Raw genomic sequence first — 14,210 nt, forward strand, 5'->3', positions numbered from 1 at the left:
AACATAAACAAATCTACTTTACATCCTACCCAGCAATTAAACTTAATAGAAGCCCAACTCAGTTCCATCACAGGTCTCATGTCACTTCTAAAGGACAGATTTCACACACTGAGCAACCTCATTGTGAGGGTACAGAGCAGCCCACAGGTCACTGCCCTACACTGCCTACAACTTTTAGGCCACATGGCCGCATGCACATGTGTTGTGAACGCATGCCTGTGCATTTGATGCCTACAGGGCTGGCTAGCCAGTCTACAAACCCAACATGCACAGACGAAGCAGACTTATGCCCTCAAAAGTCAAAGACTTGCTCATATGGTGGACCCTTCCTTTCTACTTGTGTTTTGGGGTCCCCTTCCATTGGGATCCTCCCTCCATTATCATCATGACAGATGCATCCCTCACTAACTGGGGAGCACACATGGACCATCTCACGACTCATGGCCTCTGGTCTTCTACAGAAACCACGCTGCATATAAACCTCCTAGAGCTCCGAGATGTCCGCAATGCCTGCCCCCATTTTCTTCCCCTCATCAAGAACCACAAGACCAGAGTCATGACGGACAACATCTAATGTATGCTTTACATAAACAGACAAGGGAAAGCTCAATCCCATTCCCTGTGCATCCGAGGCTATAAAACTTTGGAACAAGTGCCTCGAACACAATATTCATATCTCAGTCTCGTGCCTCCCAGGTTCTCAGAACGCTTTGCTGATCATTCTGATGATACTCCCAAATCCTCCTTCCAAAACTGGCACGTTCTTCAAGGGTGTTACAACACCTGAAATAATTGAAAGAGCTCCCAAGCATTTTGGATTATGCCTCTGATGTTTTCCCAGAATCAGTTTGTGAACACAAGTGCAAATTTAAGTTAGCTATCTAAGTCCATATTGAAGTTCCTGAATAAAAATAGCAAGATTTTCAAAGACACTGAACACCTGCAGCTCCAGATGACTACAACGAGACTTGTATGTGCTCAGCGCTCAGAAAATTGACCCAGTGGGATTTAGGAGCCTAATTTTAGAGACTTTTAAAAATACTGACTCTATATACCATAACAGCCAGTGAAGGATCAAACAGTGTTTCTGGGATTTATAGATCTGATGTGAAGATTTGGCTTGTGGATTAAACCTGGCATACAAGGGCTAACTTTGAAGTGACCGAAACTTTTAAAACCAATATAATATTTTAATTGGTAGGTTTTTTTGTGTATTAATAAAAATGCAGATATTCATATATTGAGGCCCTGATCCTGCAAATTGCCCTGCATAGGCAGATCCTTGCAGTTGTTTGGAGCTCCCTTGATTTCAGTGGGCCTGTGAATGTACAGAGTGATTGGTCCATGTGGAGTAATCTGTAGCATTTCAGCTTTAGTTTGCTTTTTGCATCTTTAAATTCCAAAACTGAAATTACTTCATAAATTTCCAGTTATGCAACCCTTACTTGTGTAGTAGTATTGTGTCTGCAGCAAGTGCAAGATATGGATGCTTAAAAATATGAAGCTCGCTTGGATTTTTACATAATGCCTATTGCTGTGGTATCTAAGTGCTGCACAAAATTAAAGCCCCGTTCATGTGTTGTTTTTTTCCCCTCCTCACTTCCTGTCTTCCTCCAGAGTGTTTTGTTTACAGCATAGATACCCATGGTACTCTTTTTTTTTTTCTAATTAAATTGTATGCATTTTTACATATGTGCCTGCACGCAGTGAATGCACTTTAAAAGCACGTATGAATAACTGTAACAAGACAAGCCTGTCATTTGATTAGCTGAAGATAACTAACTGATAAATCAGCTAGGATTCAATGGTTCCCTCAGTTGTAGTAGTGCAAAGGGGACCTTCTATGTGGAAAACTCCTGTTTTGTAACCAGCTTTGCGATGGACACGCTGTCCATTCCCAAGGCCACCCCCATGGGTCTGAAATGTGCAGCTGGGTATGGGATGAGCCAAGATAGGAAAGATTTGGGCATGCGTCATCCCACCCACTTCACTCTGTGTGTGTGTGTGTGTGTGTGTGTGTGTGTGTGTGTGTGTCTCACTCTCACTCACTCACACACACACACACACACACACACACACACACACACACACACACACACACACACACACACACACCTCTCCAGGCACCAGCAGAAAAGCTAGTGGAAAGTTAATGCAGCCTCAGACTGCTTGAATTGTTCAGCCTCCATATCTATGATGGGAAATTCCTGGGCAGATGGAGATTGCTGAGGCAACAGCAGCTCAAGGGAATCCTAGCAGCCTATTTCCAATGGAGCTTCACTGCCAGTGGTCTGATGGGGCACTGAGAGTTCCAGAGCTGGTAATGAGCTTCTTTGTGACCAGCCCTGGCCTCTGTATATTCTACGATATCCACAGAGCTTGAGGGCAGTCCTTGGGTTCAGAGAATACCCTATGAAGGTACAGTAGTTGTCTTCTCACCAGGGTTGCCTCCCCTGAGTATTTCTATATGAGAGGGCAATCCAGGCCTAAACTTGCAAATGTCTCTGTTGGGCCAGATGTTGGTGTAAATCAGCAAAGCTCCACTGAAGTCCGTGAAGCTGTGCTGATTTACACTAGCTGAGGATCTGGCTCAACCATACTGAGAAGTATGTTAACCAGCTAGATGACGCGTATAAACAATGCATCCAACGTTACTGTATACTGAAGAGGATTATTCTGGGGTTTAGCATAACAGATAGCTCAGGTACAGGATGAAAAAGATATTGTTTCAATGCAGTGCCTTATCAGTGAAATTATATGGCCCATTAAACTCTTTGATTTTTTTTTTCAGCATGGGTGTGGCACTTCTGTACCTACCAACAATTCAGTGTGGTTTGTTTCAGGGTACTCCCCACTCCCCATTACTTTATCTAAGCAATAATCTGAGTTCATCATGGGAACAGTGTTTCTTTGTCTGATTTATTGGTCCATTTGATTGAATTATTCACTTCTATGTTGCTAAACAAGAACCAAGGTTCTCTATTTAGATTACAAATGTTTCTGTGGTTCTTTCAGTGGCCATACAAGATTGTTTCTGCATGTCCATATATTTTTTATGTAAGATGCACCTGCTTTGGACTTGCCCGCATGCCTATTTGCAGCTCAGTTGTATGCCAGTTTTACAAGGTTAAGCTACACTAAACATTCATGCTGTGCATTGCCCAGAGAACATTTGTTTTCCATTTTAAAGTGTCTGAAATTGTAGCTGAAGTATAACAGCCAAGATATAAATGTACTTTAGTAAATAAAGTTTTGAGAATGAGAGACTTTATTAAGATAAAGTAGAAACTAAAATGTAAATCTTTTGAAAAAATAGCTATAAAAATCAATTTGAAGTTTCATTTTGAATGCAGATTGGACAACTCCTTTGCTAGGGTCAGTGGTGAGAAGAAATCTTCTTCCTGCATTCAGATATGTACAAATATGAAGGCTAAATCCTCAGCTGAAATAAAATAGTAGCTATTCTGTCGGCTCCTCAGCTGGTATGAACTGGTACAGCTCCATTGCGGTCAATGGAGCTATACCAATTTATACCACCTGAGGATTTGGCCATTTGTCTTCAAATATATGTTGCCATTGGACAGAAAGATAGAAGTGGCATATCAGTAGGAAGTGTTTAACTGAAATTCCTAGAGTAGATTTTATTTTTTTAATAGTGATGTAATTTATGCCCATCAGCCATCCAACAATGGAACTCTCCTTAGCAATAACAAAGTCTCTGTGAGATGTCCTGAGAAGTCTTTAATTAAATGATAGATGTACTTAAAATAGCATCTATCTATCATCTTCCACCATTAAGGTAACTGAGCATCTTATAAAGAGATCTTAACAAAAATAGACCAATGATCAAATTTCCTACCATCTTCCAGTGAAGTAATTGTGATTGTTTTAATGGCATAGGTGCAGGGCAGTCAAAGGAATTAAACAATTCAATATTCATCCCATTGGTAAAAGTACTGTATAAGACTACACAAACCAGCCTGAGTCATGCAGAAGTGGTTTGGTAGTTTTAGCTAAACATAGTAAAATGCAGAGCTTTTATATTACTGACACCAGGGAGTGGGGCTTTCACTAGTATACACAGAGGGTGCTAGAAATGCAGATGTAACCAAGTGCTTTGCTGGAAATTTTGCATGATGCTGCCTTCTCACAATAGCTGCGAAGAAACTATATGGTAGATGCTGCTGCTTCTGCTGTTTCTCCTCCTCCTCCTCCTGTCTTTATGAGATAAAATAAATATTTTTCTAAATGGTGTAATATACTGATAAACATTTTAAAGAGAACTGCAAATACAAGGGTTTATACTCTCATTGATGCCTGCATGGATGTTTTTTGTAGCTCTCATTAGCATTGATGGGAGTTACCCATATAAATCCCTTCATGCATTAATGGGAGAATAGGCCTCATTGTTTAGGATTCCTGTTTTCTGGGCATAACAATGCTTTAAATGGAAATGCAATTCTGTATGGTCTAAAATGCACTAATCTCAACTAAAAGCAAAACCATGCTTTGTGTCTCTAATAAGCCTTGGAAATATTGGGTTGAGACAAATTGGCTGTTTCCTAGAGGGCCCATTAAAATCAATAGGATTTTTGCCATTGACTTCAATGACTGCAGGGTTGGGGTCTAATTTAATCCACTATAATTCGCTAGATTTGCACATATGCAAATATATATCTATTTTATGTAAAGGAACAGAAGTTTTTTGTGCATCTTCACATATTCCAAAAAATAATACATTTGTATACAGAACTGCACTACTGCTTTAATATTGCTATGTAAAACAATACTGTGGTTTTGCTATTTTTATTCAGTTACATTTTTCACTTCAAAGGCATATTGTTTTAAAATATCAGAAAATATTTTAAGTGGTGTTAAAGAAACAGTATCCTCCTCTCTCAGATTGCACCCATTCCATCCTTCAAATACAAGAATTTTGTAATCTAGCTTTTTTCAGTAATGTGGTTTGGCTATTTAGATTTTTCTCTTGTAGCACTTAAATGTTACGCTTAAGGCCTGTTCCAAAGTTGATGGAAATCCTTCCACTGACTTCAATGGGCTTTGGAACAGAACTTTAGGGACTTCTTCTTCTTTTTTTCCCCTGTTCTACACTGATGTAACTAGTGTAAGTGAAATCAGAATCACATCCTGTGATGCTGGAAAATCAAGTACTGTTAAATTTCAGGCTCTTATAGTAAAATCACACAATGTCCCAATCAGTGCTACTTAATGTAACTGACAGTCCATGTTATTCGCAATTATTTGAACTGGGAAACACAAATCTGGTGTTTGCATTTTATTTTGTTTTTGGTTATTTGATTACATATGTTAGTAAGAGTAGAAAAGGTTGCTAAGTATTAGCTTTAATTTAGATGACAATCAAAATTGAAACACTGTAAAGATGACCAGCAATTTGTATGCCAGCATCTTTATTGATGACAACTGTTCTGGTACGTAAAGTGCACATTTTTTTTAATTACAGAAAAGTTAGTATCCGGATGCTAACTCTTTATGTTGGCTATATGGGAAAATCTATATGAGCTTGTATATTTAAATGACAGGATACTGTCTCTTTAAGAAAACCGTGTTTATGTTCTGTTATTGAAAACATTGAACTTGAACCCTGAAATAAGATGATTTTTACAGCTGGGTAAAGTGGCTATTATTCTTTGCCAAGCTCATTGACTGACTGAATAAGAATAGCATAACATCATTAACTGTAATCACTTTTATATCACATAATGTATTTTTGTTAAATCTCAGAACAAAATAGTAAGGTGTTTCCATTTTTAAATATGTTCCAGAATTTTTTTTATTTCAGAGAAGCTTTGACTGTTAAATGTGTGTAAGTCTCCAGGAACGTAGCAAGTTGATAAAAACCCAAGCCAAGTCCATCTTCCTTACAGGGGAAAAAAAAAAAAGCTGGAATTCCTTTTTTTGGACATTTGTTTTGCAGCTTTCTACGTCTTAAGGCAGAGAATAGCCAGAATAAGGTGCCAGCTCAAAGGTTAGCTGAACATATTTCTTGAAATAATTTTGGCAAGCCTATGTCTTGGTGGCATGGTCTCAAAATCAGAAGTTTACATGAGAAGTATAAAGAAACTTTAATAGATATTTTAAAATTTATTTATTTTTTATTTATTTTGATGGGGTGGGAGGAAATTTATAGAGAGATGACTGTTTTTAACTGCAAATCTAATGACTGATATAAATTAATATTTAAATAATCATGGGCTTTTGTTCAAGGTCCAAGCAATGTTTTTCCTGTCTGGAAATCTAATGTACTTTCAAAGCCACATTTACAACCAGATGAATTCAAGAGGCCTGATTCTGCTCTCACCTACATCACTGTGAATAAGGAATAACTTCACTGTTAAATTTGTGTAAATCAGATCCAAGTTCTCTCGTGCAACCAAACATGATGGTACTCACGCTAACCTGCCTTTATCAGGAATTTAAAATTCAGTGATTATTGAATCTGTGAAAAATTCAGGTAACAAATATTTCAAAACAAACATTTGTGTTGGTGAAGAGCACTTGTATAAAATATTGTTGTGAAGTGACTAAAGCCACTTAACATGTAAACTGCTAAATTTGCCCCAAAATTAAATAAATAGATGATTACTTTTCCGGGGGGGGGGGGAATTTTCACTTGGTTTCTAAGGAAAACACTTAAACACATACTTAACTTCAACCACATTCTTAAGTCCCATTGATTTCAGTGGGGACATTAGCATGTGCTTAAAGTTAAGTATGTGCCTAAGTGCTTTGCTGAACAGGGGTTGGGGTCTGAATTTACATGTGCATTGTAGGACCCTGCAAATAGCTATAATCAAGCAAAGAGTTTATTACCACAGCTAGTCTCATTGTTCGCCATATATAATCTTGTGCAATTGCCACTTGTATGTGCAAACTGGATAGTCCTGAGTTATTTGTACAAATGTAGTAGTTGTGCATCTAACATTAGAGATTTTTAATGTTGACATTGTGCCTCCTGAATGCTATAGGTAAGTGTAAATGGTTTTTGAAAGATGTTTTGAATGAGTCTTTAGAAAAAGCATGCATATATATTTAATATTTTATATAATATGTATTAAGGAGCCAGTGGGTGGGGCCAGGGGTCAGAGAGGAGCCCTTGGCTGGCTGAGAGGAGCAAGTGGTGGGCAGGGGAGACCCAGTGGGCTGGTGGGGTCTCGGGGTGCAGTGCAAGTGGAGTCGGGGCCTCTTCTGAGCATGGGCCCAGTTCCATGGCGCCACTGGTGCCATTGTAATCCCAGTACTGCCTATAAAATGTACATTTTACGTCTAATTCTGTTGTTTAGAAAATAACATTATTCTGTAGTGAGTAATTCTGTACTGTATGTTATGGTTATAGTATATTGGAAATGTATTCCTTGGGTAAGACATATTTTTATAATCCAGTCTATTGTATAGTAGGTTAGACATTATTTTATATACATTTGGGCAGTAAAAGTAGGAGCTGATCTGGTCCATTTTATAAAGTAGATTAACTAGGTCAAAATTGATGTGGATAAAGCAGATTGCTAAAGTTTTACTGAGTGTGTTTAAAAAAAAAAAAAAAAAGTACTGTTGTTTGTACCTGTAAATATGCTAGGAAGGTGATGGAGGCATAGTTTCCAGGCTTCAAGGAGAAGACATTGGTGGTTTTTAGAGAGAGATAAGGAGTCATTAACCAGAGGGAATAGTCAGTTGGTCACAGCATGACAGGGATCCTGTTTCAAGGTTCCTGTATGTGAATACATTTGTTTCCTTCAGTGTAGAAGTCTGGCATTGGGGGAATGCCGGGAATGGGCAGGAGAAGGAGATTCAGGGGAAGCATTGGGAAGTATGTGGAGGATTTGAAGATTAGGAGAGAGATTTTGTTCTGTATTCTGAAGTGAACAGGCATCCAATAGAGGTATCTGAGACTGAGTGATGTATTACTATCTCCAGGCAGGTGCATATGTGAGCAGCTGCATTTGGACAAATTGAATTTTAAAAAATTGCATTTTAGGGGGACCATAAAGGAGGAGTTTATATTACTTAAGAAGCGCAGTTGAAAGCAGAGCAGTTTTGGCAGAAGAATGGTCAAGACAGTTTGTTTTTGATGTAGGTGATCTGGGAAAGGTAGAAAACAAGTTAGTTCAAGGTCAAGTTGAACATCTGATTTCTGAAGATTTGAGGTGAAGTTCAGATTTAAATGGAGGAGGCAGAGAGCAGGTGGCAATATGGATAGAATATTGTGGATATAGTATATGAAGGAAGTTCTACAGAACAAGATGACAAGCCAAAGACACAAACCGAGAAAAGGGGGAAAATAGTGAAGAGCAATATAGATTTGAGTATATTCTGCATAAAGTGATATTCAAGGATGAATTAAAAAAGAAGTAGCTGGAGACATTCAAAAAAGATCCTAAGATGCTTGGGGACACCTTAGTAGAAAAATCTGGAATTTCTATTGTCTGTCACAATATCCATCTCCTACTCCTGGGGGGATTCTGCATGTGCGCAGAATTCTTTGCTTCCTTATAGAAAAATGACTTTCTGATGGGAAACCAAAGGGAAGCCACAAGAGTGGTCACACTCACCTTCCCGGCAGTGTGGGTGTGTTGTTTCAGGCACTTGGAGGAGCTATTGGAGAGGTAAATCACCGTGGGTTGGGGAGGGCTGGGGACACCCTGACTGGTGCTTCCTACCCTGCAGTGGGCTCGACTGCTAGTCCTGGCTGGGCAGGGGAGGATGGATCTTCTTCCTCTGCAGGGAGTGGTTGGGACTGGGGCCAGATTAGACCCACACCTGGAAACCTCCCCTGGCTGCAGGAAGCTCCGCCTCCCTTCACTTCCTGCCCCTATCGCTCCTCAGCAATGGGGGAAGGGCTCACTGTATGGGGGAATGCTCTCCGATCTGCCCCACCACCGTGCAGCTGGATCACCCCCCATACAGAGAACCCCCGCCCCGAGCACTCTGCACCAGAACCCCCACCCTGCCAAGCCTCACCTCCTGCATCCGGAAACCCTCTGGACCCAGACCCATCATCAGCCACACACCCCCTGCATCCAGACCCTGGTTGAGCCCCTCTTCCCTGCATGCAAAACCCCCTGCACCCAGGCCTCACTCCCCCTGCATCTGGACTCCCACCCTGCATCTGGATAACTCCCCACTGAGCCCCCAAAACTTGAACCCTCACTCTGGTAAGCCCCATCTGCCCTGCACCTGGACCACCCTGATGATCCCTCCACACTTGGACTGCCACCCCTGTGAGCCCCAGCACCTGGACTCTCCCCAACAAAGCCTCCCTCTCTCAGCACTGGGCCCCCTGCTGAGCCCCCAAATCCCCTGCTGAACCCCATCCCTTCACACCCAGACACCCCTCCCGCCCTCGCTGAGCCCCAACCACCTTCACCTGGGCCTCACTGCAGAGTCTCATTCCCCCGCACCCAGAACCCCACAGCAAGCCCAGATCCCTCCTGTACCTGGACCCCACACCAAGCCATCTGCACCCAGATTGCCCCACACAGAAGTCTCTCATCTCATACTGGGATTCCTCCACATTTGGATCCTGTTGGACTGAGCCTGCCTGTTCTACATTTGGGGCCAGGGCTTGGCATGCATGTGAGACTGTCCCTCTCGCTATCTTGGTGAGCATGGCATGGAGGTGCAGGGCCCTGGGGTGTTTCTGGAGCAGGCCTGGCTCTTGTACTGTGTCAGGTTCGGATGCAGCCTCACTTCTGAGTCCGTGTTCCAAGGAAGTGGAGTGAGGAGGCTGCAGGGTGATCTCCCACCTCCATGCAGCCAGTGGCCTGTGATCCCCACTGCCATGCTGGAGCTTCCACATTTATTTATTGACAAATAAAATATACAGATTTTAAAATGTGTGCAGAATTTTTAATTCTTTGATACAGAATTCTCTCAGGAGTAATCTTTCTTGGAGGCTAGTTTAGAATCTAATTCTGTGTGACTGCAACAATGGGTTTGCCTGAGCAGGGCCGGCTCCAGGCACCAGCTTATCAAGCAGGTACTTGGGGCAGCAACTCCGGAGCAGGACAGCACTTTGAGGTATTCGGTGGCAATTCGGCGGAGGGTCCCTCACTCTATCTGGGAGTGAAGGACCTCCTGCTGAATTGCTGCAGATCGCGATCGTGGCTTTTTTTCCTGCTGCTTGGGGCGGCAAAACCCCTGGAGCCGGCCCTGTGCCTGAGCCTATTCTACAATAGTCATGTGAATTCTTGTTCCACAAGCATTTTATGAAATCACTATGATAACCTGTTAACATTTTTAAACAAACATTTATACATAGATCTTTGGTCAAGTTAAAAGGGACAGTTAGTGCTATGCCTATTTTCAGCTGTAGTATCTGGCTAGTCAGTCACTGACGGGGTTATTTTCACTGCAAAATGGATTGATTCAGCTGTCCAAGATTTTTTCAGCCAAGTGCAAACAGGTTCAATGAATGAAGCTCAAAATAGAGATGATAAAATTTCTTACGAAATGTGTGCAAATAATATATCCTTGCTTGTACTTTACTACCTGTTGGGATGTCAGTTTCAAAACCTGCAGAGAAGGAATTTTGGGGAAGCAGTTGATATTGAAATTTATAGTAATAGCAACAGCTACAAAATAGAAATCCTATTAAGGAATCAGTCTACATTATAAAACTGTATTTTGTAGATGCTTTTGACTTTATGGAACAAAATTACTCTTTGGACTTAAATTTCTCATGCTGCTTTTCCACACAAAGGTGATTATAACACATTGTTATGATTCTATATGGCAGCTTGTGAAGACTGTGGCCCTTTGGAATTCAGTTTCTCCCTCTGTAACAGCCTGAATTTGTCAGCCTTCAGGTTGTGCTGCAAAGTCCACCTTTTCTCCTTGCCTTATGCAGAAATATGTGTTGAACAGTGGTGGAAATGCTATAAACTGTATGCACAGCATGGCTGAGTTACAGCTGCTGTGAGACTTCCTCTGAATTCTTTTAAGAACGTGAACACACAAAAGTAATCAAAACATCATATTGAATTTCATCTACCAAGCACAACTGTTTGTGGCTTAAAATACACAAAATATGTGCTAATAAACTGAGTTCTTCATGCATAGTGTTTAATGTCAAATATGGATTTCCAAACACTTGTTTCATATGTGAAATGTGTATCATCACATCATACTTAGTTTGTCTTGAGCATGAATGTATGTTTTGGTATTTTAGCAGTTAAAAGCGATTTGATTTAATAACAGAACCTGCATTCCATATTTAATGTCTGACTTTCATCTTACAAATAATTATTTTGGCAGTTTTTTTTCCATTTAAGTGTAATGACATAGTTTATGCCTTCTGTTTTCTGTGCTATGACCACATTCCAGTGCAATATCAGCTGCTTGGTTGACTGACTAGCTCAATATACAGGGGCGGCTCCAGGCCCCAGCACGCCAAGTGCGTGCTTGGGGCGGCATGCCGCGGGGGGGCGCTCTGCTGGTCGCCGGGAGGTCCACTGGAGCCACGCGACCGGCAGAGCACCCCCTGCAGCATGACGCCGTGCCTGGGACGGCGAAATGTCTGGAACCGCCTCCGTCAATATCTTTCATTGTTATTGTTCGCAGTGTTGGTTCCAGGATAAGAGAGACTCAAGGTGGGTGAGGTAATGTCTTTTATTCGACCAACTTCTGTGAAAGGTAATCACTCTGATTACCTTTCCAATCTGAAGAAGAGCTCTGTGGAGCTTGAAAACTTGTCTCTTTCACCAACAGAAATTGTTCCAGTAAAAGATATTACCTCACCCTCCTTTCCTCTCAAGCAGGATCAAAGCAAACAACCACATGAAAACGGCAGCTCTGGATGATAAAGTTACAGGACCTCTTCTCTTAGGTCTTGTCTACACAGGGATAATTAGTAAAGTTCATCCAAATAAACGTAGGGTGTGAATTTAAAGTAGATTAGTTAAACTGCATTAAGCCTCAGCGTTGGCTTTCTCATCCAGAATTAAAGTGGCCTTAATTCCATTTATCTTAATTCACTTCAGAATGCAGGCTAACTAATCCAGTGGCTCCCAAACTTTCCAGGTTACTGTACTCTTTTGGGAGTCTTGCGAACCCTCAAATTTCACCTCACTTAAAAACTACTTGCTTACAAAATCAGACATAAAAATGCAAAAATGTCACACTGCACTATTTCTGAAATTGCTTACTTTCTCATTTTTACTATATAATAATAAAATTAATCAATTGGAATATATGGTAAATATTGTACTTACATTTCAGTGTATAGTACATAGATCAGTATGAAGAAGTCATTGTCCGTACGAAATTTTAGTTTATACCGACTTTGCTGGTGCTTTTTATATAGCCTGTTGTAAAACTAGGCAAATAGCTAGATGAGTTGATGTACCCCAGGTTGAGAACCACTGAACTAATCCACTTTAAAAATTCAGTCGAATTAACTTTCCTGAGTGTCCCCGTGTAGACAAATACTAAGAATCAAATATTCCTTCATTAAAATATGTAAACATTTTTATGTTTGAGTTTTAACAAAGATAAAAGCCTGATTCATCTCACACTTAGAGTAGTATAACTCTGCTGAATTCGTTTGTCATCCTGGTAGGCCTTATCCTGAGCTGGTGTGAATTGTCAAGAGATACAGTAATGGAGGTCTGACAACTTACACCAGCTAAGGATATGGCCATAGTGCTTAATATTTTTAAAAGATATGTTATCTAGAAATATCCTCCTTCAGTGCATGAATCTTCTTTCAAGATCCATTGAAATCTAATGTAAAACCTGTTTGCAGATTTTCTATTGATACTATATCAGTATATTATATCTTTCTTTTATTATTAATATTTACATTAAAATGGGATCTTGGTTGCTTAGCAGTTGTCCACTCATATTGCTCAACTAAAGGCACTGACCCAGTCCTGCTCCCATTAAAGTCACTTTTCCCATTGATTCTAATGGAAGGAAAATTGATCCCACAGGCCCTTTTGCTTCTTCATCACCATCACCCTTTGTTACTGGCACAAAATGATTGTGATGTCACAAACAGATGGTTATGGTTAGTAACTAGAAAGTAGAAGTATAAAGCAACAAAGATCCTGTTTCCATGCAAGTGTCCTTGTTAATTTAAAAAAAATAAAAAGGGAACCAAAATGCGAAAATAAATATGATGCCAGCAGAATTGTTTCTCAGTAGAATATTTTTTTTATTTTTCCATGAGGTCTCAACTACTCTTTAATCAAAACATACTTTCTGCCAGTTCCCTTAGTAAGGCACTACTTTAAACAAAAATTGACTAGGCAGATAATTGCCTTTGGGAATTTTAGAGAATTCACTTTAGGAATGTATCATGCTTCCAGGGCCGGTGCAAGGATGTTTTGCGCCCTAGGCGAAACTTCCACCTTGCGCTCTCCTCCCGCGCCCCTGCCCTGAGGCGCCCCCTTCTCCCCCACGGCAGCTCCCCATCCCCCACCCTCAGCTCTGAGGCACCCTCCCACTCCAGCTCACTCCTGCTCCACGCACGAGCATGAGCACCCCGTCGCTGCTTCACTTCTCCCTCCTCCTAGGCTTGCGGTGCCTAAGCTTATTGGCGCTGCAAGCCTGGGAGGCAGAAGTGAAGCAGCCACAGCGTGCTCAGGGAGGAGGCAGGGCAGGGGTAAGCTGGGGCGCGGAGTTCCCCCGCATCCAGCCCCCCCCCTTACTTGCTGCAGGCGGCCCTCCCCGCACTCCCTCTGCCTAAATGCCGGTGGCAACCAGGGTGGCCAAAGATCCGGCTGCCGCAGTCGCTGCCAAAGAAAATGGCGCCCCCCAAATCCTAGCGCCCTAGGTCGCCTAAATGGTTGCACCGGCCCTGCATGCTTCCTTTAAGGCTTGCTGGTTCGCAGATGGTATGATATTCTCTCTCTCATTTGGTGTACATTTTTCAACACCATCACAACAATAAGCATTTTTAAACAGGAAAAAAGCTATTTAATTAAAAGATGTTGACCTAGACTAGCGTGACCAGACATCCTGATATTAGGGGCTTTGTCTTGTTATAGGCAACTATACCCCACCCAACCCCTCCAGCCGCTGGAAAAAAAAGTATCTGGATTTTTCACACTTCCTATCTGGTCACCCTGTCCTAGACTACAGAACAATCTAATTTCTGTAACTGTATTCTTTTGGATACTCTTGGAGGAAAACATCTTGCATTTTACTAACAGTGACCCCATGCCTTTCAA

General features: G+C 41.3%; 1 protein-coding gene across 5 annotated transcripts in view; it reads left to right on the forward strand.

The window, feature by feature from the left end:
• NPNT (nephronectin) overlaps nt 1–14,210 on the forward strand; it is a 79,081-nt gene that overhangs the window by 12,123 nt on the left and 52,748 nt on the right. For 3 of the 5 annotated variants that reach the window (XM_030564504.1, XM_030564508.1, XM_030564506.1), the window contains exon 3: nt 5,957–6,007. The exons of the other annotated variants lie outside the window; for them this stretch is intronic. In XM_030564504.1, the coding sequence (XP_030420364.1) occupies nt 5,957–6,007 (51 nt within the window). The remainder of the gene's footprint in view (nt 1–5,956; nt 6,008–14,210) is intronic. 5 annotated transcript variants of the gene reach the window in all.

Source organism: Gopherus evgoodei, chromosome 5, assembly GCF_007399415.2.
Source record: "Gopherus evgoodei ecotype Sinaloan lineage chromosome 5, rGopEvg1_v1.p, whole genome shotgun sequence".
NCBI lineage: Eukaryota > Metazoa > Chordata > Testudines > Testudinidae > Gopherus > Gopherus evgoodei.